This window comes from Streptopelia decaocto, assembly GCF_964273445.1.
Source record: "Streptopelia decaocto genome assembly, chromosome: 7".
In the NCBI taxonomy this organism is placed as follows: domain Eukaryota; kingdom Metazoa; phylum Chordata; class Aves; order Columbiformes; family Columbidae; genus Streptopelia; species Streptopelia decaocto.
Window position 1 is genome coordinate 47,365,097 of NC_138661.1, and position 25,212 is coordinate 47,390,308.

Sequence of the window (25,212 nt, forward strand, 5' to 3'; positions counted from 1 at the left end):
CTGCCACTAGCACAGCTTGCTCTGCTGTGGGTGGTACCTCCAAGCAGAAAGGTAACAAAAAGCAGCCAAGTAGTTTTGGGAGCGGCTCCACAGAAAACATCAAGGAGGTTCAAGCCATCACTGGTGACTTCAATTCTCATCTGAAAGCCATGTCTCTGCAGTATAGCATGCCACAAAGGAATTCTCTTGCTAAGCCAACACTCTTGGGGGGAAAAAGGTTTACATGAACACCCCTTTAATTACAGACAAATTTTGTTTTCCTCTCATGTCTCCATGCTGAACATGGCCAGTATGCTTTTAAAAGGCCACATTAAAATTAAGAAATTAATACTAGTTCAAACAGAAACATAAGCTTGAAATGGGACTAAACTAATCCAGAGAAAATTCAAAATCATTGACCCCTTTTTGCTGAGTGAAAAATTCAGTTTTTCTTCTACACATCACAGTTATTTCTTAAAAGCAGCCTGTCTTGCAGCCAACTGAGGCTTTGTGTGCTAGTGTTAAACCACTCTTTTACAGGCTCTACAAGCACATAACCACTGATTCTTGGATAATCTGATGTTAATTTTGAGAAAAAAGAAAACATCACACAAACTTGGATAACTTGATGTTAATTTTGAGATAAAAAAAAAAAGCATCACACAAATTTACTTGACAAGTATTTTCTACAAAGTTATTGCCAGTTTCACACAACCACCTACCTGTTTCTTGGCAGTGTTTTATGAAATGCAAATCTGTGTGAGTTGCAGCACCTCACACCTGGAGCATCCCTCCCTACTACTCTATAAAGAGGGGAAATAGTGACAAAAGCAGAGAGAAAATTTCAGTCCTACACAGAGAACAAACTGCAAGATAAGTATGAAATAACATCCTAAAATGAGTCGTCTTTGTTCAAAATAGGTAAAAAAGCCCACCTAAAGAGAGAAAGTGAGGCAGGGAGAGTAAGAAGGAGAGCAGACCAAGCAGAAAGAGTAGGCAGCACTGCTACAATCTAGACCGCAACACGCCGGCAAGGCAGCAGCTATGGGAAAACCCCGCAGCTGGCCCTGGCTCTGTGCTGGTGAGTCACCACTTCAGGCAGGAGCCCTCCTTACCGGGGCAATGGCACGCTGCTGTCCCATGCCATGCCACAGTTTGAGCAGTAGCAACCAGGCACCACTTCAGGTGAATCACACACACCTAGTGAGCCAATGCCTACAGGGTCTGAAAGGCAGGTTTCCCTACTGCTGCTGCCACCCAGGACTACTAGGTCCTCTGCTCAGCTCACAGTAACGGGGCTGAGCTGCCTGGCGACTCCATCTGTGACAACAAAGCTGAGCAGTTGCTATAGAATCTCTGGAGCTGCTCCATGAAAGCTCAGTCCAGTGTCAGACGAAGCAGAATTAACCAGGAGACCTGCATGAACAGGGGTTCCCAGCCAGCAAGGGGAGAAATACAATAATAAATACCAGCTTGTCCCAAAAGAGTATTGCAGACATATGGCTGAGCTCTGCAAATCACACAAGTGTGAACTCACTCCTCTTGTGCAGCAGCCAAACTGCTGCAGCCCCTAGCAGCAGGCCCAAGACAGCACATGGCCAGAGAAGAGCTAGAACTGCCTTTATCCAGCAATCACCACTCTAATAACCTACACAACTATTTCATTGCCTTGCTGTGAAACAGGTAGAACTAGAAACCCTGTGCCAAGGAAAGAAATGTCATACACACCAGGTTTTTCTCTTTGACTAAGCAGGAGAGAGCAACACACGAGAATTTTCAGCTCCTAGCATGGCTTTACAAAGCAGCCTTTCAAAGGACAGCAAGCATCACAAGAGATGCCGGATAGGCTGGAGTCTCAGAAAGACACGCAGCAGGGACTTAAGCAAAAGCTTTACAGTGCCACAGGAGAGGGAGGAGTGCATGTTTCCCCCTACTGCTGCAGCCACTTTGCACAGCCAGCTGACTTACAGCAAGAGGCCCTCTGACCACAGGAAGGTTCACTAGCCCTACTTCTGACCACTCTGAAGGCAGAGAACAACAATCAAATTTGGCCTGGATCTGGGCTTGCCTCATAGTGGCTGCTGCTTACTTTCACAGCTATCCATTATCATCTTGCTATTTTGACTTTGCTTGACACTCCAGCAACATGGGTTCTCGCACATTGCCTATGGTTTTGCCTTACAAACAGAAAGCTAGGCCTAATACTGAGTCAGGACTTGTCACCTTCGTGGCTCTTCACTGCAGCAGGCTAGAAAATGTAGCAGCTTCACTCCTGGTTTTCAGACATTGAAGTTCTCATTGGATTAAATGAGGAAATACAGTCCACTCACCATCCCTCACCTACCAGCCATGCCAGAGCAGGCAGTGGATGTCAGGCTGAAGAGGCATCAACTCTGGGCATCTGACTTTTTGCATTTGTAGCCCAAGAATGCTGGGAGAAGTTACAGTGCCTAGGAAGGGATCAGGTCGCTCTGCCTCAGGAGGACACAGTTTGGAGTTAAAATGCATAAACCAGGCAGTTCTGCTAAAGTGGTTAACTGTGAAATAGCTAGAATTTCCATTTTCCTCTGTGAGTTTCAAGATTAACAAGCCCCCAGAGAGTGAAAAGAAATAGCCTTTCTAAAGGTTTTGTTTCAGGCTGTCTGCAGAATCAGGAAGGTAATGCATGAGTTTATCAACACACACTAATTTCATATTCGAAAAATTTTCTCCACAACCACAAGGGTCAGACAGCATGAAAATGAAGGGAGGTTATCTGAAAAATCTCACAGTTGCCCCAAAGAAGTCCTAATCACCAATACACCCTGTTCCTTCAAAGCCCAGCTTCTTACCTTCCATGGTCATAGGATTCCCCCCTGTTGTAGTTCAGGTGAACACCAGAGAACTAACCCAGCAGAGAGAGCAAATGGTGCCCTGCTGTGTTACTGAACGGAGGGGTGGGTATAAAGTACCCCTTTTCAGCAGCAGGAAATTATTGGATCAGTTCATGGGCAAAGCTAGTACTGGAAAACCTGGAGCATGATGCATTGCTTTAAAGCAGATCTGCAGTGAACGAGCCCCCACTACCTGGCATTTACACTCAGACTCTGATCCAAGGAGATAGCTTGTATATATAATACGGTTGTGAGGGCAGCAGATCTGTAAACACAAATCTTGAGAATGAAATATCTGAGTTTCCACCAAAGCACTTATAGGAATTACATTTCTCTTTCAAATACAAAACAGATTCAGTAACTCTGGTATGATGATGGTTTGGTAGCAGAGAAAGACTGCCTAAACCCTACCCGTTTCCTAAACATTCTTTTATCAACTTCAGGAGCTAAAACCTGGCAATTCGCATGACTGTTGGTGAAAAGGACTTGCAAGTAACCAAGTCAAGTTCATCACAAAGGTAGATTTGTCTCACTATAAAAGCTCTACTCTGTTTTAGTCTCAAATATTCAGTGGTTAGAAAAACTATGTATGTGTTTAAAATACACATACTCTAAGAGCCAGAACTCTTAAAAAAATGGAAAACGGGATTTTAAAAATTATCTTAGTGGCTCCTGTTACAAGTGCTGTGGCATAAGAAACAGAAAACATTTTAGTCAATTTATCACATCTAAATATTACATGACCCAGTTAGCTGCTCTAATTGCTGCTAGGATATTTAAAACTGCTTGGTTACGCGTGAGAGTAGATCCTTCAGGGTTCATTTCAATCTAAGAGAACAGTCAACTTGTTTCTCGGGATAGCTTTTCAGTGGGCTTTAGCAGATGGTGGAGGAAATCACTGCCAAAAGATGCACTTCCACTCCACCCCCCATCATGGTGACCCACTCCCATCACCTCCCCTATGCCAGAGGGGATGAGCACAACAAGCCAAGGGAAGTAGTTGAAAACTTTATTTTTTGTTTCAAGGTTATTTTCCAGCCAAATTCTCTGCTCATTTTGGTGGCAACAGTACTGCCCTAAATCAATTGGCATCAGCAGTGAAACTGAACCCACATAAATGAAATAATGTTGCCAGTCCTCCTTCGGCACATGAATAGTCTTTCCCCACTCCACGGCCCAAGGATTTTTGAGTAAAAACATTCAGAAGGGAGCAGTACCTTTTATCACTGCCATGCACTGTCAGTCTAGTATCAGAAATAAGCCTGCATCTTACCTAACAACAGAATAAAAAGTTCATTTCCTACAACAGCCTTTATCTCACAGTTTGTCTCATGGCTTGCCAGCACCAAGGAATTTTACTTCAGACTAAGTCTGATGGATGCCAAGTTAATCCTTTTAACATTGAGCAAAAAGAAAAAAAAAAAAAATAAAAATCCCAGAACTTAAATTTGAGTCCCAGTGGCTTCAGTAGGAGAACAGCAGCTGCAAGTGAACTAGTATACATACACCGTGAATGTTGTAACAGACAGACTGACACAAAAACAAACGCCGAAGTGAACATAGCCAAGTCCTTGCACTGCATGGTCTCCGAAGCAAAGGCCATCACTCTCTCAGCAATAGTCCAGTGCTGAGTATCTACATCGCAATTCTGGCCTGTGGCTGAAGTAGTACAGCCCTGCCATTAAGGTGAAAGAGCAGTTTTTGCACCTGCTTTTGCTGAAAATGGTGCTGGTGATCAGACTCTTCTCCCAGGACAAGATCAGATACCCTCAGCTTGCTAAGAGGGATGCAACACAGATATCCAGGCCCCAGAAGTGAGCAGGCTGTAGTCTAAGCAGTCTCTCCAGTTGTCAGCTCTACTACTAAGAGACCTAAGGAGTCTCAGCTAATGCCACTAGCCCTAGCATAACAGAGAGGCTTGAGGTTTGCAGTCTGGAGTAAAGGGAATAACACATCCAAACCCTAGCACTAGGAACCATTCGGTCCCCAGCAGTCATTGCCGCCTTCTTGTGCAGTGACACAATGCAGCTGTGTCTCACTCAGCACAGGCCTATTTCACTGCACTCTGAATTTTCAAAACCAGATAACAGTCACATGTTAACATCTGACATCCCTCAGGACTATGTTCAGCTCCATGCTCCATTCAGGCTTATGGCTGCATGAAGTTGCCTCTGGACATTTTCTGCTTATTCCAGCCTTGCACACCACGCTTAACACTGTAGTACCTGCACACTTGATCAAGACCTTTCAAATTTCAATTTGACACATGTATTTAGTTGCAAACTTTTGTTTGCCTGGTTTTGGATTAGCAGGAGCGGATTTCCACTTAAGCCAGGCACTGTGTGCTACGGGCCCTCAGCCCTTCTGCTGGGCTGCCACCAGACCTCACTCGTGGTCTAGGAGACATCCCACCATTTGGCACCAGCAGCCACCTCTTTCCAGGAAACAACTTGTGCAGATAGGGTCTAAAGAAGCAAAACATCACTATACTTAAGGCAGGAGGTTGCTTCTCACTTAACAGCACAGCGTGGGGGATTTTTTTAAGTCATGTAATCTAATACTGACAGGAAACAATACTAGTCGTCTTTTTTGCCTTTCTATGCTGTTAGCACAGTATGCGGCAGTGTCGGCTGCTTCAGAAAATACTGGAATTTTTTTTTCTCTCTGTCTCTCTTTCTCAAAGGGAAGAAAACCTTTTTGCTTTCAGCAGCCTCCCCCCCCCCTTTTTTTTTTTTTTTTAATTAATCAACACTACACTGAACAACTTACAACACTGAAAGCCATCAGTACCCTCTCAAAATAATCCAGCACACTTTCATGTGGTTATATTTGAACCTCTGTCTATCTGGATAGTATCAGTAAAAGGCAATAACAGTTATTCACAGCTGTGATTGACCAGGTCTTACCTCATTCTTCATCTTTCACTTTTTTGAAGCTTGCATTTATATTTATGGGACTAAAGGGCAAACAGTACTGAGGTTGATTTCCTGCTGATAGGGACTTCTTTCTCTGCCTGTCCCCCCTTCCCCCAAAAAAATGACCCAACAGCCGATTTCTTTTCCCCTTTGCTGGCTGCTGTTGCAGAAAACCTATTCCTGACTTCTCTATACTAGACAAATAGGCTAAAGAAAACACTATGAATGGTATGCTATCTTCTTTAAAAAGTTCAAGTTATTTCCTCTTGACCTTGGTAGGCTACTAGCAGCCTTTCTTAGATGTAAAGGAAGTTTATCCTTAATTTAGCACATACACTCATGAATATGACTACTCCCAAAGCTATATGGCCCACATTAAAAAAGTCCAGTACCTCCATCATCTTCTGTAGCAAGACAAAAATGAAACTTGTAAGCTACATGCATGTAAAAAGGGGCCCTATTTTTTTTATAGGCCAAAAAGCTGGGGGGGAGCAAACCTCAAAAGAAAGCAAGTAAATCATGTAATACCTGAAAGTAATCCGTGATGAAGGATCCCAGTTCACTCTTCAGAAGCCGTCTGTAGACAAAAGGAATGCAGCCATGAAGTAACAGCCCTTGCTGGTCATTTCTTAGAGGTATATCTGCACTACCAGTCATACCAAAGACATGTGAGTATATGTGAATGTGTCATTTTGGCCACAGTTAAATTTCTTTTACATTTAGGTACAGATTCTACAAATGACCACAAAGGCTATTCTCAAATCATGAAGGAATCACACAGTTTCCCTGAAGTCTTCTATTTATAAGCCATACACCTAGAACAAGCAAGCAAACAAACAAACAAAACCCCCTTGAATGCCCAGAAAGTTGAGGAGACAATTTCAAGTTATTTAGTTTGAAATTCATGTTTTTTCCTGCTTTTTGTTTAAAGAAAGACACCTTTAATTTCACAGAAAATAGCATATTTCCCTAATGATGTACTTCCTTTTCTCTTGGAAGTAGAAGGTGGGAGGATAAGAAGAGGAAACACACAAGCAGAAGCTGCAGCTTCCCTATGACTACTGCATTAAAAAGACATATTTTTCAAGAAAGAACTTCTAGAAATTTAACAAGAAGTATTTTAAATACACACAGGCAGAAGCCACTCCAAGTATTTCTAATAAAAACTGTTGTATTTTAAATCAGGCTATAAAAGAACTTTTACATTGTAATACATATTTATATTTCAAAACTCTGATATATAAATCAGAATTGTTTTAAACCAAAAGCAGCTTTAAAAAAAAACCAAACCTTCTCACAAAGAGCATTTGCACTTTCAGCTTTCAGTGACTGTGAGCATAAATTCTGCAGCAGTAAATTCTGCCTAAAATTTAATATGTGCCCAACACTTTCCACTGTAAAACACTGCATTTTTCCTGTTTTAAGAGATTTGCTTTTTGCCAACATGAAGTATAATCAAGAGTGCTTGAAAATGGCATTTGAATCAGGGACCATCCAGTTCTCAGGCTGCATTCTTATCAAGAAACTACACCACTTCTTCCTAATCTTTGCTGAATGTCAATTTTGACAGCAACTTTCTGCCCTAACCATTTAGTAACACTTTAAATTTATTTGCATGCCAACATTCTTCACTCCTTCTCTCTCAGGGCAATTATATTTACCCTTCCCATCTCAAAGTACATTTATGTTTCTATGTGATGGGATAAACCAGAGAAGCCTTTGGGGCCTGTTTGTCAGAAGTTCTTCCACTGGCTTCAGCAGAGTCCAGGGGGTTCTCCACCAGCTGACTGACAAGCCCATGATAGGACTTCACCTCACAGAGGTAGAGCAGCAATTAAAGGCTTGAGCCCTAGGGAGAATGCAAGGAGTCTCTTCCTATTCACTTCCTGAAATCCCAAATCTTGATGGCATTTCTTACATTTCCTCTTGCCGTGACAACTGACTTTCAGACCAGTAAAAAACAAAAACAAACAAACCAAACAACACCACCACAAAAAACCAAACCAACACACCACCACCACCACACCAACAACAACTTGGTGGCAGCAATCCAGAGCAAAATGTTACCACCTGCTTGCCTCTTAGTCATGCCATTACTGTTCTACTTTAAAACTCTCCTGCATGTCCCACTGTCAAATAACCAAATGCTGTGCAAAATCTGTGAGTGTCTTAAAGCACTGCCTTTGCTAACTTTCACCAGGGAGCTGAATGAAGAACTACAAACAAGTGCACCAGCATAACCTAATGGCACACAAGAGCTGGCCATCTGACAGGTCTAGCTTTTTGCCCATTGTCAAGCTAGAGATTCACCTCATGTGCACAGAGCTAATGTGTTGCCAACTACGTCAAGAGTCATAGGTGCGAGACTGCAGGTGTGCATACAAACATACAGATGCACGTCCTTTGCTCCTTAGATGGACGTTAATGAGTTACTTGAATGTTAAAGTGATATATTTAGATAATGACATTTGCAGATGTAACCAGTGCTCAGGGCACCTGCAGGAACATTAATCACATATTTCAAGGTGAGCGCTTCCAAGTGCTGCCTGAGAGTCCCTGTCAATGGAAGAGCACATTTCCACTCCTACCATCAGCACTGCTTGAAAAGCACACGCAGTTCACAACTAATTTCCTGTTCTTCGCCCAGCTCTTGACAGTCTAGATCCACTTCAGTAACCCACATGAATGCGAGGGCGAAAAATCATGGACTCCACACAATCCAATATGAATTCAAGCAAAGCCCTTTATTACAGAAACAAGCCTCCTTATATATGCAGGTATTTCCTGATCACGCATCCACGCTCCAAGCATGCATTAGCTGACTGGATATTGTCTATGTTCACAAGCTGTCCACGCACCCAAGTCTCACTGCTAATAGGTCTGTTGATTTACATCTTGTTGAGGCCCTGGTATTGTAGAACTGCCTCACTCCCACAGCAGGTCCTGTTTTCAGCTTTCGAGCTGGCCTTGAAATTCCTTTGGCTAGTTCAGAAATAAATCTCCATCTAAAAGAAACCCATCCACACAACAACCTCAAGAAAATCCCTCAAATCTCCCACACATGAAGAAAGCATAGTCAAGCTACTGTGGCCAAGCCCAGGCAATACAGCTATTCTGCCTGGTGTCCTGCCTCCCCACAAGGATGGGAAGGACTCCCTGCTTGCACTGGAGAGGAAGAGCAGGCTGCAGCCACCGCAGTGAGCAACAGCCTGGCAGACAAGTCACAAGCCCCAAAGCCAGTCCCCAAGCCTGCCAACAGACTGTAGGTTAGGGTATTTCCAAAGGCTTAGGAAATTAGTTTTTCTTTTCACATACAGAAATACTCATCCCATGAAGAATTACAACTGTTCCAAGCACTTAAGCCTAACGTGAGGACTTCTGACCTGAACACAATTAAAATATCATTAAAGAATGAAACACTGCCCTCACTCAGCTGCCAAAAGGAATTATATTAAACTTTTACCTTTGGGACCATAACAAATAGGACAGAGTCTCATGCCCTGCAAGCTGCATTTATTTTGAAAGTAGGGAAAGGGGTAGTTTAGACTGCTGCTTAGTATGTGCTTAGCCCAAATTGCCATTTCAATCGGTGCTTGGGAAAACTGCAATAGGGATGGCGGGCATATAAAAGGAGAATTGGAGTCCTGTATGACAGCATCCATGATGAATGAATATAGATATAGTGGGAAAGAGAGACCTCCAACAATGCTCCTCCTAGCAGCACTTGGAACCAAAGTAAGAATAAATTGTTCTTTATCTACTCTACAGTCCTATCTACTGCTAACCAAACTTTCCAAATAATCAGAATGAAACCACAGATAATCATGAAACCTGATTAAAAAAAAAAAAAAAAAACCAACTTTTAATCGTAATTACCATTAGTGTAAGAAAACGTTTGTTAGACTTTCCCCGTTTATCATCTTTAGGGTTCATATTTTCAGGTCTTGCTCTGCAATTGTCACATGAAGATGAAACTTTTAAATGACATGCTGTGTTTTGCTTTTAGTTTAAACACTTCATGGTTCTGAGAAGCTTGGGTTTAGAAAAGAGATGTTACTACCATCATGAATGCCCTTATGTGTAAAAATCAATCAGTAAAGCCTTTGACATAGTCTCCCACAGCATCCTCACAGCTAAGTTGAGGAGGTGTGGTCTAGACAATAGAGTAGTGAGGTGGGTTGCAAACTGGCTTAAGGAGAGAAGCCAGAGAGTGGTAGTCAATGGTGTGGAGTCTAGCTGGAGGCCAGTATCTAGTGGAGTGCCTCAGGGGTCAGTACTGGGGCCAGTATTATTCAATATATTCATTAACGATTTGGACAAGGGAATAGAGTGTACTATCAGCAAGTTTGCTGATGACACCAAGCTGGGAGGAGTGGCTGACACGCCGGAGGGCTGTGCTGCCATCCAGCGGGACCTGGACAGGCTGGAGAGTTGGGCGGGGAATAACATAATGAAATTTAACAAGGGAAAGTGTAGAGTCCTGCATCTGGGCAGGAACAACCCCAGGTTCCAGTATAGGTTGGGAAATTACATATTAGAGAGCAGTGTAGGGGAAAGGGACCTGGGCGTCCTGGAGGACAACAGGATGACCATGAGCCAGCACTGTGCCCTTGTGGCCAGGAAGGCCAATGGCATCCTGGGGTGTATTACAAGGGGGGTGGTTAGTACATCGAGAGAGGTCCTCCTTCCCCTCTACTCCACCCTGGTGAGACCACATCTGGAATATTGTGTCCAGTTCTGGGCCCCTCAGTTCAAGAAGGACAGGGAACTGCTGGAGAGGGTCCAGCGTAGGGCAATGAAGATGATGAAGAGAGTGGAGTATCTCCCTTATGAAGAAAGGCTGAGGGAGCTGGGTCTCTTTAGTTTGGAGAAGAGGAGACTGAGGGGGGACCTTATTAATGTTTATAAATATATAAAGGGTGAGTGCCACGAGGATGAAGCCAGGCTCTTCTCGGTGGCAAACAATGATAGGACAAGGGGTAATGGGATCAAGCTGGAACACAAGAGGTTCCACTTAAATTTGAGAAAAAACTTCTTCTCAGTGAGGGTGACAGAGCACTGGAACAGGCTGCCCAGGGGGGTTGTGGAGTCTCCTTCTCTGGAGACATTCAAAACCCTGGACATGTTCCTGTGTGACCTCACCTAGGCGTTCCTGCTCCAGCAGGGGGATTGGACTAGATGATCTTTTGAGGTCCCTTCCAATCCCAAACATACTGTGATACTGTGAGAAGAGGCAAACTCCCTAGGATGGGACAAAATCCTTATAATTCAAGTTAATACACATCCTGTCCTTGCCAAAGCTACACATCCACACAAGTCAGAGAAACATTATCCAAGTGTCCCATGCCCTCCACCAATAGCAAAACCAAAGTTTGCCTGAAACCCCAAAGCTGAACTTAAGTTTGCTTCAGTCCCTTCTCCTCCCACCAATATCTTCCAACTGCAGCTTTGTAGGGGAACAAAACCAAGCAGACACCAAACATGCAGCAACAAAAATCCCTTTTCATACATTTCAGAAACCTACCTGATATTTTCATTGAGGGTGTAAAGTTCATTGTTCTGCAAGCCTCCACCTTTGAATACATTTATCACTGCTGTTTGAACACTGCCAAAAAAGAAATGAGACAGTACAACATCCATAAATAACAGCCATCAGAATGATTTAACACAGAGTGCAATGTGAGCTAGCCGCCAAAAGCTGAGTGGTTACAATGGGGTGGAGACGTTAAGTGTACTTAAATAATTGCACGCTTTCTTCCCTCGAAATAATCACTCTTATTTACCTACATCTCTCATGGAAGACAGGGCGCAACCAACCTCCGGTTGCGCCTAGAGTAAGCAAGGGACACTGTACACAAAGAACATGTTCTCACCAGATATATCTTCAACACATCTGTTTGGGGGATCTCTGCTGTGCATTGCAGGCTAGTTGCTATGAGAAGTCATAGACATTTGGCAGTATCTGCTGAACACATCACATTGTATTATCCAATGATGCTAGTAAGAACCACCCAATCTACAGAGTCTGACAGGACACTGGCTGTGCTGGATGACATTCTGCAGCCAGCATCATCTTAGTCAGACCCAACTTTAAGCCCTGTTAATGCCTGTAAGATGCTGCTGGAGGATCTTCTAACTCATACTTCTCTCATCAGCACAGAGGAAGTAATAAAGTGACAGCATACAAGATGATTTAGCAGGTCTAAAGGCTTGCCACGGCTAACAAGAGGAGGTGTCATTCCCTTAAAGGGCATTCCCTTCTGTGGGTCAGTTACAGCATTTGCATGCTTCACAGACTTCAGCTCACTATCCTAGCATAAAACTGATGTTTTTGCTGGGCTACTTTTGTGTGGTATTAGTAAGCTGAGCTAGGCCAGCAAAAGAGAGGGATCAGCACAATGCAGAGCTAGCACAAGGTGGCAGAAGCAGGGGTGGGAAGACCCAGTTTTGGTAGCAGCAGACTATTAGATCAGATCAGGACATCATACTCTCCACCCTACACATCGTTTTTCCAGTTGCCATTGCTGCGTGACACACATTGCAGACAGGATTTAGCTGTAAATAGGAAATGCTGGTAGAAGCCATGAGCTTAGCAGTTGTCAGAGGAACTCAGCTGTGGTAAAAGCTTCATAATATGCAAATAAACTCCTGTTGTGCATTAAGGAACTGGCATTTATTACAATACTAGGGATGTGTTTTCCTAAATGGCACTTAAAAAGATCAACTGTTAACAAAGAGTAATTCTGTTTTACATTAAGACAGTATCTCTGAACAATGTCGGCCAAAAACAAGGCTGAACACTACTAGGTCTAATTTTTTCACCTCCATGGAGGTTTTCAATGCTGGAAAAGCTTGGGCATGTCAAGAATTCATGCACACTTATAAACAGATAAGCTGAGCCATAAATTGCCTGAAGCACAAAGATCAGACATGCACAGCTCTTACTGCAGGGCTGTTGCAAGGTAAAAGTTTGGCCCAGGTGGGTCCTGCTCACCTGTTCCACGCAGAGTTGGAGCTGAGCTGCAGAGCCTGCCGGGCTGCCTGAAACCGCGGCAGGTCACTGAGGACTGGGGAGCTCATGAAGCGAGGTCGGGGCCGTCTGAATGAACCCATGTTGTGGAACTGGGGAGCAAAGGATGGAGCTACAGTGAACCCTTCACTCATACATTCAGGTGGAGTGGAGCAGGGCCATCAGAAAGTCTCTGTTCTTGAAGGTCCAAGTGTCAATCTCAGTAATGTCAATGAGTCTTCAAGCCCAAGGACTCAGCCTGCAGCAAAAGCAAAGAGTAAGCCTTGGACTAGCAGTTTCCCACAGCATCAGGTTGTGACACAAACATGCACTGCAAGACAATGAAGGAACTGAGGCAGTCCTGCAAAGCAAAGAGAAAGGAAAAGAGTAAGACAGAGAAGGGAGGGGTAAAAATATCATATCCCATTAACAGCAAACTTAGGCAAATCTTCTGGAGTTCTTCAACAGCAGTCCCCCTTCCCATTGTGCTCCTTAAACAATGAACCTACACAGGCAGCCAGAAATAGAAGCATGGTCTCTCCATTTCAATTAGCAGAGATGCCTAAACTCTTCTGCCAGAGGCACTTTACAAATACCTTTAACTACAGTTAGACATTCAGCCTGTATAAAATAGTATTAGAACCTGGAGAAAGAGAAAACTCTTTAACCAGAAAGGAACAAAAGATGAGCAATAGAAGAAAAAATGAACAGACAAACACAATGTTTTGGTTTGGTTTTTTTTTTTTTGAGAAGTGTTGTGCAAAGGAATAAACCCACTCATTACAAAAAGGATACAATAGGGAGCCTCTTCAAAAGTGGTCGGACAACCAGATATTTTGAGAGTAAGCAGGACTTTTATGTTTGTTTTGTCTTCTACAGAATGAGAATTGCTAGGCCAAACACAGAATGCCCATATTTTCCACTCCATATAGATGAATATGTAGCCCCAAGTAAACCACAGAAATACAAGAAGTTAGCTTGGATAAAAACCACAAAAAAAAATTGTACTTCAAAATCTTCCCACTTAAGATGAACACAATCAGTAGATGTAGTTGGCACTTTGGAGAATGGAGATGTTGGAGAAAGGAGAGGAGGTAAAAAAAAATAAAGTTGTATAACTGAATGGCACATGAAAGATGTAAAGCAAAGTCTTCTTTTTTCCACTACATCTTCAGCATGAAGTGAAAAGAGAGATCATCAGCCAAATAAATGTTGTGTGTCTGCACAGTGCTTCTAATCTGACTAGAGTTCAGCTTCAGGAACCTCTTTCCACTCCCCAAACCATAATTAACTCTTCTACGTGTAAAAGAACAGCTTCCTTCCCACCCGGCCAGACCCATTTCATGCTGAGCTCACTTTGCTACCCCGCCTCCACACGGCCTTGTCAGATTCTAATCAACCACCATGCTGATCCACGGGCACCACACACCCTGCTGTGAGGAAGTTAAAGGAGAAAATACAGAGAAAACACCTCGTTTTTTAGGCACTGAAACTGGTACTATAATTCTTGTTGCTATTCAAGAAATAAGTACAGTTGTTATTCCCCCACAAGCTAAATACAGTTTGCACAGATATTTGTGGAACTGGAACATGGCTACAACTTTTTTCTGTCTTTAGACATCTCCTGGCTGTCTTTAAAGATGACAGAGCCCAGACAGTCTTTCATGACATGAGCTTAGCTTTTACTGTTGTTGCTCGCCAAGAGCAGCAATCTGCTGATTCTGTGGCTGCTCTGTTCCAAATAAAAAAAAAACAACAACAGTAACTTTTAGAAACTAACAATAAATGTAAACTAATACAACCAAATCAGCAGGGTATTCTGTGTGCATTTTGAATAACACTTCATTTGACATTGCCCATACCATTTCAATCTGCCAGCAATTTCTCTATTGGCAATTGTAACCACATCAGAAATGAAAAGAAAAAGGCTACAGCACCTTGGAGAGCCAAAGGCAGGCTTTTCTCACAACATACCAAAAGGTGTCTGGGAGGCAAAGCGTAAGTTTAACAGACTTTCCTGTTGCAAAACAAGTGCTTGTGCCAATATTTGTCATCTCCAAGCTCCAAAGCTGACAGTGTGAGGAGCTGAATGAGTGACAGTTCACTTCTAGCAGTGCAGTAACATTTCTAGCTTAAAAATTTTTACACTGGGAAAAGAGCATATATTTTTCAGAGCTAAAAAATGCAATGTGAGTGTTACTTTAGATCATTTGTAGGCATTTAACAGGGTTACAAACAGTGGTTAAGAGGCCTGCGCTAGTCCACAAGCCTCCTAGTACCACTATTCCATGCGCCATTAAGGCGTACAAGTATCTTTCTCACCAGCAATGAAAACATTTTATAAAGCTGCATTTATATTAATTTGAGCTAGATTCAGTTGCAAGGGGAAAGCCTAAATTCAGGAATGTAAATCAGGAGAACAACCTCTGTGCCTTAAAATACATATATTTAAAGTGGTAAAACACCATGATCAGGAAGGTCTTGCCTGAGCTTGGGATTTATGAGATTGATTTCACAGCAGCAGAACTGCGGCATTTCCTTAATCTCTGTTGAAGTCACCCGGACAGACAATAACAAGCTCTTGTCTGCCAAGAGCAGATAAGACACCCCTCTTCCCCCTTCATCCTGCAGCTCCAGTCTGCCATCCCATGTTACTGTCAAGTCAACCTTACTTTAGATTATCATCAGGAATTTAAGACAAGATCCTCAGCTTTAAGACCAGATTGAGGTTTCCTTTCAGATCAGAGACCAGAGAAACCAGATTCAGAGTCTTGTTTTCATTTCTTCAGGATTCAAAGATAAAAATGTCTCCTATCCTATCTACACCAATCACCGTTAAATGGCAGGCACAGCAAACTGTGACCCTGAAGGCAGGTTAGCCACCAAATGGTATCCACACGTAACTGACCCTCACATTACCAGAACTGGAAATGCCAAAGTCTGTGAGAAGGACCATACTCTTCCCATGCCCACAGCCTATTTAAACTATTTTCTGAGTTTCATAAAGCTTGAAGTAACAGAGTATTTACTCAAAACCAAACTTCTGGCATAAGTAGTTTGCAGATCCTGTGCACCTGAAGGTACAACAAAACACCCAAATCCAATCAAACACTTCCATCAGACCAGATTTTCCTTTCACAGCAATCAGCTTCCACTGAAAGTTTTCCCCAAAGTAACATAGCCTTGTAAATACTGCTTCATTTTTCCAGGGAAGTTGAATCAGCAGTTTGTTGGCAATGTCCACAGTGTGCATTCTGCAGTGCACAATTTTTGGCTTTTTACTGAGGAAAAATGACCCTTGTGGCAAGAAAGATATTAACATAATTATAGGGTAGTAAGAAGCCCTAATGGTATTCAGGTTATTTTAGCTATAGGGAATGAACAGTATTTAGCAAAATGCTGAGTACAGCAAGGAACAATTTTCCTCTTCAGTTTGCCATGAAAACTCCCACAGAATCACCCAGAAACATGGAAACAGATATCACCCTCCTAGAGGCCTTCAGTCCAAACTCCCTCATACATTCCATCTCCTCTTCCTAAGATTAAAGTGTTTGAGAAGACTACAAAATAAAACCTACTTCTAATAATCATAGTACTATTATTTATCAACCACAGAACCAGAAAAAACTTTACAAAGAAGCAATTATTATTTTCCCCCTTTTATATGAGTGAAGGGAGACACCCAGGTGCAGCATATTCTAGCCACCAAGCTACACTCCCACCATTGATATTATAAAAGGCACAAAGACCTGGAGACTGAAGTGCAGCAGCCACATAAGAGATACAGCCACACCAAGATCATCTCTCACTGTCACAAACTCCAGCTGCTGGGGCAATGCTTTATGTGGCATCAGGGCATTTCAAACTGCTTGAACATTTCCCACTCCCCTCATCTTCCTTAATGACCCTGAACATCTTTTTTGGCAAGAAGCTTGTCATAAGGAAGCCAGAGAGACAGGTATTGCTCTTCCACACCTCCCAACTGCCCTACACCCTGGTCTTTTTTTTCCTCATATACTTTATTATCATATCAAAACCCAGCTATCAAAACCCTCTAGATCCCTAACAAGGGAGATATGTCATCTGTGTAAAACCCATGTCTTTGAGCAAGTAAACTCTTCAGAGATGAAAGTCAGCCTTCTCAACTGGGTGAGCAAAGCAGGACAATGAGTCAATCTGACAACAATGCAATTTCATCCACTTGTAATTCATTAATCTGAGTAAACACTTTTAGGATTAATGTGAATCTTTAAAGAGAAGAATCAAGCATGGAGACAAAAACTTTTCCAACACACATAGATACAGGCATTCATAAAAACATTATAGTCATCATGCTAAGAATTTTTTATTTGTTTTGTATTAGCCATGAAAACCATCAGAGAAATCATTATAAAAGTATTTCATGAAAAGACCTTTCCCTCCCAACAGAAGATAATACATCTGACTGTCTGGAGGAGAAAAAAAAAAAAGGTTGGCAGCAATTCCTTCAAATCAGGAATCTTCATTATAAGCTTCGGCCAAACAAACAAAATGCCCACGGAGGGATTTATCAAAAGAACAGACCATTTTAAATTCCTCTTCTGCCTTCTCTTCAAGACTCAGAGCAACAATTGCTACTGGAAGTGATGAGGCAGCAAAAACTATAACTGTTTTTGCTTCTTAGAGGAAAACTTGCATGAAAAACACTACAGGGTGTTTCAAAAAGACAGACCCAATTTGAAATCACTGTATCTTTGAAATTGGATCCATCTTTTTGAAACACCCAGTGCTTCACACCAAATTCACACCAAAAATCCACAAGTCAAAAAGTAGCTTTAAACCAAATGACAAGGGACAGAAAGAGATCAGGGAAATCACAAGATTGTCAGCTCATTCAAACAAGCATTTCCCAGGTCTCCTGAAACAGAGCAAAAGAAAATAAAGAGTTATCCAGAATTAAGTGATGCTTTGCCATTTAAACTTTTTTTAGTGGTAAAAAAAACAGGCCCTTCATGAAGAAAGATATCCACTTGTCCATTTTCCTCTCCTTCATATGACTTGTGCAATTGTGACGCTGAAGACCCATGACCATAAAATACATCAGAATTTTTTCTAATGATTTTGGGTGTGGAAGGAGCCTCGTCTTAAGAAAAATCCCCCACTGTATCAGGCCTATGGACCCACAATGAGTGGTTGCACCCTACCTCAGATACAAAATACATGCAGAGAACCATCTAGATACTTGTTAGCTAATTCTCCTTCCAATGCGGTAGATCCTTAACAAAGTATGTGTTTGGCAAAATCCTTGATTTTAGTTCAACTGACAAGATCTGAAGACACTACTTCTGACAAAAACCCCTCATTTATTTGTTATGCAGCCATACTAAGAAGTGGAAAAGCAGCACACAGCCTGTAACTTCAAGCTTTTTAGGTCATGACAACTACACATGAATGAACTTAGTCTATATTCTAAGAAAACACCAATAGCTTTTGTCACTATTAAATTAACAACACATTTGGTTCCTCTTATAGACCCCAAATTGCTCAGTTTCTTAAAAATAAACAAGGTCGGCTTAGGTGATCAAATCAAAATTTATTCAATAACTAACAAATGTCACTTCTGCTTAACATTGATCAGAAGCCATCTTAGATGTATGTCAGATGTCAAAAATTCTGGGGACAGTTTGGTACCCAATCTCCTGCTTATATCATCATCCTTTCATGCGTTCACATCTTTGGAAATCTGACTAATGAAAATTTTAGTGGCTAATTCACAGCCCATCAAAAACAATAGGAATCTAAAGATTGGTCTTAATGTGGTTTGAGTCAAGCCCTGAAGCAGCAAGGAAAAGTGTAGATACTTTCTCTTGTGAGCAGCCCATCACATAAGGCACAGAGTATCTTCAGGTGTGCTGGTGCTAGCACCACGAGCACAGCCCATGCCAAGAGACTTTCTTAGCTCAGGAAGGTAAATGGAAGAGTGCAAGACCAGCCTTCAGGTCTGACAATCTTGTCAGCAGGATTGATTCAAGTTGCAGACTTTAAAAGGCAGCCTCTTCCACCCATATATTACTGCCACTTGTTTCTGAAATCCCACCAACAAAACCAGCTTAGAAATTTTGCAAGGGAAGACTCCAGTGAAGCTATGATCAGGGATCACAGGCCAGGGGCACACTCAGGGGCCATGCCCCTACTCTCAGCACAAGGACAGGATCCAGGCAGGAAGAAGGACAGTGCTCCACCAACACCTCATTTGGCTGTGCCCCAGATGCTGTCACATGGGGGACAGCAAGGTGATTCCTCAAACTCTCTGTGCAGGTTACATGCTAGCTGGCAAAACGGGACTTCAGCAAGCCAAAGCACATTACCTACAGACCCATTGCACACCTCCTGCTGGCCCTTGGCTGGGCCCAGCATGTACAGTGCCAAGGGTTGCTGTGGTTGCCCACCTGCCCATCCCACATCTCCCACCCTGTACCACAGGAAAGCCTTGAGGTAACCCAGGCAGCCTCAGCCCCTGGTGGATGGGCCACTGAGTCCTGCAAAATGCTCCTTTCATCAAGAGCTGTTGGATGATTACTAATAAGAGTGAAAAAAATTATCTCAATTTTCTAGTTGAGGAAATGAAGTTGCAAAGCCAGTGAAACGATTTACCCAGGTCTTCCCTCCCGCAAGCCAGGATCCTATTCACCAAACAAAAATATTTTTCTAAAGATCCTTTAATGAAGCTTTTCAAATTATTCCACAGAGTTAGAAAGAACAAGGATTCATCTGATCTACCTCTCCTTTCCAAAGCTGAATCAATACCAAAAGGTGTCAATTTTTTTTAATATTATTCTTTTGCTGGGTTACCCCACCATGAAGGCAGCAACTTTGTGCCCCATAAATAGCCTCACCTATCCATAATGAAACTTGATAGATTTTAATAATCCATGTGAAGAATGTAGAAGTGACATCAACAGAATATGAGAGAACAGCCCTCTCAATACAAAGTGTTGACACTCTGCTATGCACCCATGTATCCAACAATTTTACTGCTAATCTTTGACTATACCAAACAAGATCTCATCTTCTCTATCTTCCTAGTACACACCCTTCTCCATAAATGAGACTCCAGCATCCCTACCTTCCTCCACATCTTTTGCATATTCCCCTCTTCAAACTGGAGCCACATCATGCCTTTATTCATAATACTTCTCAAACAAACTCACAAACAGATCTAACTTCGCTTTGATAGCAGAGCAATGTAACATTTGAAAAGAAACTCAGTGGTTTCCACTTAGTTATGCTTTGAGCTCCTGAGGTTAAAGCAAACGTGAAACTCAAAAGTGAAACTCTACTTAGCGTGAGAGGAAATATATGAGAAGATGAGGGAGAAAAACCTCATTTATGTTCCAGTATGGTCTGAGAAGCTTCTCTGTAATTCAGAGACCACTGCAACCCCTTTGGAGTTCATGGCCAGTTAGAAGTAAGGCTGCTACCTCACATGATAGTACAATTTCTCACTAAAAAATGTAAGTAATCAGTAATGATACAGAGTGAGACAGCTCAATGTGAATTAAAAAGATCAGGTCATAGTAAAGAACATAGAGAAAAAGAAATATTTTGTAATATAGGAGTAGCATCTAAGACAACAAGTTATTTTGTTCTCTACCACAGGTTTTCTGTGTTACTTTACAAACATTACTTCATTCTTTGGACTTACATCACTCAAAAATGGGCAAAATTGTTATGGTTATTAAAAGGTGCCACATGTACGCAAAACACTCTGAAATGTTTAGCTAGAGAACACCTCATTAGCTTAGCTAATGAGGTGTTCTGACCAGTATGAAGCTTGAGACAAATTTTAATCAGATACTCTTAATAACTGATAGAATCTTGTTGAAACAAATTGTATTCCCTGTATAAGCAACTACCACACCAAAAACCTATCTGTGAAAGGCAAGAAGCAAAAAATGTAGTGGAGTTTCAGAATCATAAAACTGCGGGACTGGATTGGGACTGAAAAAATACAGTTATATCTTTGATTAAATAAGAACCCCATCTAATAGAGAGGAGGAAGGGATAAGAGGGGAACAGTAGAGAAACATCACCATTTTTTGATTAACTGAAAGCATTAGGGTTTTTAAGGCATTCCATAAAGTTGTACCCATGACAGCTACAGTAACCATACTTTCAAAATTAGCTCAGTGCAGTGCTGTCCTAATCCACAGCAGCTAGCACAGACTTTTTTTTTTTAAGGCAGCAAGCTCATCTGCCTCCCTCTTTTGAGTTTCACCCAGCAAGATGTAGCTCACTTCAGACAGCAGAGTTAAAATCACCATTGCTTTGTCTCCAATTCTATAGCAAGGCTTTATTCAAATAGTTACACTCTAAAAACCACAACTGATTTAATAGCAAAGTAGTACCTCAAGGAGCAACAGGCCTCAGTTCAGTGGCCTATGCTATTCCCCGACCTACCAGTCCTAAACTCTGTTGATTACCAAGAATGACTTTTAATCAGCATAGCTGATAAAAACAAGCTGATTAAAACAAGCCATAGAATGAAAATAAGAAAAAAAAAAAAGATGACACGCACATAAATAGTTATTTCTTTCCACTGTCGGCAATATAATTTAATAGATGCACTAGTACATGCATCCCTACTGGAGTAAAACAGGACAGGAATGTATCATTTGAATAACGTGAGTATGAATAAGCTGTCAAACTTTTTGCTGCAGAAAGGCCTTAGGATTGAATTGACAAACGTGTTTTCAAACCCAGAAACCAATTTAGCAGCTTCAACCTGTTTCAAATCACTTCCACGTAGCGTATGCTCCAAAATTCAGGAAATATGTGTATTAACTCATTCAAAACAAACTACAAAGTGCATTGAGTAGTCTGTAGAGATCACAGCAGTTTTGCTTAGCATACTGAAAAGCTGTTAGCTTGTATTTAAAATGAATAAAAGCCACAGCTGCTCAACAAGTAAATAATTCATATTTGGTAGTTACATGAGCAGCAGAACTAAACCAGCTCTGCTCTCCCACATGGCAATCTCTTCTGAATTTCACACATGCAGGAGGGCATAACCCCACTAAGAATGCTTCCTTCAGCTCTAAAAACATTGTCACATTGCTCAGAGAAACTTTATGGTTTTAGACCTTTCCTTCCCTGGTTAAATGTGGTGAAATCCACAAACTAATTCATAAAGTTACAAGAGGGGAACAGACAAGGGACAGCCACAGGGATGCTCTCTTAAAGATGGCAGCCAGAAGCATGGAGGGAGGAAGAACACAGTTTCTGAAGGAGAAAAAAGTCACATCAGTCTAAATGTAATGAGATATATAATTTTTTAGGAACATTAACTAGAAAGCATACAGGATACACTTCCTCAAAAATCAAACAAAATGTCAGCAACTGCAATTATTTTATGAACTATCTCTGCTACAACTAGAATGACTATCATCTTCGTGTTTTCTGGCACTTCACACTCAATCCTTTTTGTTTTCTTAGTCTTTTTGTTTGTTTGTTTGCTTTCACATTCCTGTTGTTTTTAGTAAAACTTAAGTATACTCCAACATGTTTAACCCTGGGGCTAGAAAACATGGCAGTTAAGTAGCCTGCTTATACATCACAGCCAGCTCTAGTATAACTGTTTTCTTGCTAAAATCCTCAGCATAATCTTCCATCCTCTGAATTGCACTAATTCCCCTGCTACTTGTAAGCCCTTGATGATGCATTCCAGTCTCATTCCTCCTCTCCTCCCATAAAAATGGAAGCTACATCTACTTATTTCTCAAAGAAACGGTTAAATATCTCACCTGTTCCGTGTCTTTGGTTGCTGGAAATTTAAGGAATTGAAATTCTTCCAAAAGGGATTGAGTAGTCAGCAAACACTACCTCCGCTCCAGCTGAACTTTGAAAGCGAACGTTGGAAGTCTTATCAGAGTCTCAGCTGACATCAGATAGCTCATAAACACACTGCATAAAAATAATTACAAATAATTTTATCTTGAAGGCTGAAGACAAATGCAAGACTATCATCTTAACCCTACTGTAAAATTGCTAAAAGGAAATATTACTATTAAACTGGCATAGCAAAAAAGACTCCCATGTGGGCTCAAGTGTACTTGAACTTCCCTGCCCACCCTTGGCACTGTAAACTTGCAGGTACCATCCATGTAGAACCCAGTGCCATGCACCATTCCTGACTTGACAGCTATTTTATTTAGAGATTCAGGACACCCCCACCATAGACAACCACAGAATAATTCACCTCTGGAAAAGCTTCTTCCTAGTTTCACCAAAAAGCAGCTGTTTTTCAGCCCAAGTCTAAGAATTTTTGTCCATCTGATGTGCTTTAGAAGTCCACGGCACTAAAATCTCAGCAACAATGCCATACATTGCCTATGAACTGTGTACCAAGAGTGCACACTGTCTTAGATTTTTGTGAACTTTTCATTTACTTGGGATATGAAGTCTGCTTTTTCCTGTTTTTTAGAACACAAGGGAATAATATTTTCTTTTTCTTTAGTTCAATATTTTGGTAGCACTTTAAAGTTCATTTATCTCTTACATGTTATGGCTAAAAAAAAAGTCACAAACCTTCTGCCGGATTCTCTCAGTTTGTGTGACAGGTCAATCAATCACAGTAGTCTCTCTTGGCTGTAAAAAAAATAAATAGTTTTAATCAGATAAATTGAATCTAAACGGCAAAAAAATGATGTGAGTGCTTTTATATCATGATTCTCCACTTACCTACATGGAAACGCCGTTAGATTTGTGTTGCTACCACAGATTATGTTCTCAAACCTAACATCTTTCACATGGCTGTAGAATGGCTGGCATAACTTACTGCATGTATTTTCAGCTATATGTCATTTTTTGTTGCCAAAATGTTAACAAAGTTCTTCACAGGGGTCAGAGGACAGGATTTTACCCTTAGCTAGGCAGTTTCCTAGTTTCAGGAAAGTCAGTTTATCAGAAGAGCACAATGTCTTGTCTCCACTGATCTACCTATACCATTAGGAACTACTGCACAGTTGGACTGTGCTATCTCTTAGAAAAAAACTATGTAGCCTGCACATCAACTTATGTATCTTGTGCATGCTGCCTCACTGTGAAATAAGATCTATGGGTTAATAAAGTACGCTGGGCACATACAGCACTATATGTAAGACGTAACAGCTCTTGCACACGGATCCAGATACCAGTGACTGAAGCCTTTTATACCTCAAAACTCCAGCACTACTGATAAATAGGCTCAGCACTTGTTGCTGACAAACAAACAAGAAACCACTCTAGTCGAAACGGCCCACTTGCATGAACAAATCACCATATGATTGGAAAAGGCAGAAAAAAAGTAGCTGTGCTGTGGACTACTTTTTTCAGCACAGACAACCAGGAGCTCCACTGACAGGGGTCACTGTAGCATGACACGGAGCTGTGGCTGACGTCCCATCGAGAAAAAGGTGGCAGGGGACAAGTTTGGCAGTTGAAGGAGCCAACAAGTAGATTATGTCCGTGAAAATGGAACAGCATTGAAAATATTACTAAGGCAGAGAGGCTCTGAATGCTTACTGGGGAAACATGGGTGCCATCATCCTGGGGGAGAGGCCCGAGGGAAGACAGAAAAGGATGGAGCTGCTTTTTAAACAGATGGCCTGCTACTTATGGCTTTTGTCTCCTCTTGCAGCAGTTAGGCGCTAATGCAATTTATTTAGAGAAAGAGAGGAGAAAAATCTCTTTCCCTTCAGCCCTGGTTTCAGAATTATTGTGTCTCCTGGGGGGAGGGGTTAGACTGAGACATTTGGTTTGGAAATGACTCACTCGGCAGTGCTAGGCAGCCGGAGGGTCTATTTTTAATATTTTAAACGGAGAACTTACCAGGTTTTATGCCTGCACTTTGCTTCAGAGGCACCGCCAGGCAAGGGGAGCCGTCTCAGCCCGCTCCCTTCCGCACGCCGCCCCCCGCCAAACATCCCCTGCGCACCGCCAATGGTGCCCTTGCGCTACCAGCACCCCTACCAGCTCCGCTGCCTCCGCGGGCGAAACAGACGCGCCCAGCAGCCGCCGAGCCCCCGCGGCCGCGTAGTCCTCTCCGAACGAGGCCAGCGCCTGGCAGCGCCCCTCGCACTCACCCTCGCCGGGCTGCAGAGCGGCCGGCTGCCCGGGACGTACCGCCCCACGCCCCTCCGGCTCCGGCTCCGACCAACAGACGTGCTGCCTCTTCGCCGAGATCTGGCGGAGTTTGCTACCAACCAGCCAGAATTTTACACTTCTGGCTGCCGGCCAGCCTTTATTTTTACAATCTGCCTCTTGCTGGCTCCTCCCAGCAGAGACAAAAGGCGGCCGGGCCAGGAGGAGTGCAGGCAGCGGGGGCTGCCTCCCCTACCGCTGCGGGGTGGGGGAAGCCCGCCCCGGCAGAGTCAGGAAGTTTAAGTTCTTCTGGCCTGTAGCGAAAGAAAAGGAAGGG

General features: G+C 42.3%; 1 protein-coding gene across 9 annotated transcripts in view; it reads right to left on the reverse strand.

Annotated features, from left to right (window-relative positions):
• PRR5L (proline rich 5 like) overlaps positions 1–25,212 on the reverse strand; it is an 86,702-nt gene that overhangs the window by 31,471 nt on the left and 30,019 nt on the right. For 3 of the 9 annotated variants that reach the window (XM_082057520.1, XM_082057517.1, XM_082057516.1), the window contains exons 1-6: positions 24,878–25,145; positions 23,343–23,402; positions 22,559–22,718; positions 12,762–13,035; positions 11,292–11,372; positions 6,296–6,344 (exon numbers count right to left, since the gene is read on the reverse strand). In XM_082057520.1, coding sequence (XP_081913646.1) covers positions 6,296–6,344; positions 11,292–11,372; positions 12,762–12,931 — 300 coding nt within the window. In that variant the 5' untranslated portion in view covers positions 12,932–13,035; positions 22,559–22,718; positions 23,343–23,402; positions 24,878–25,145. Of the gene's footprint in view, positions 1–6,295; positions 6,414–11,291; positions 11,373–12,761; positions 13,036–22,558; positions 22,719–23,342; positions 23,403–24,623; positions 24,763–24,877; positions 25,146–25,212 lie in introns of those variants that run through there. The other 6 variants (XM_082057519.1, XM_082057518.1, XM_082057513.1 and 3 more) reach the window with 4 other exon arrangements.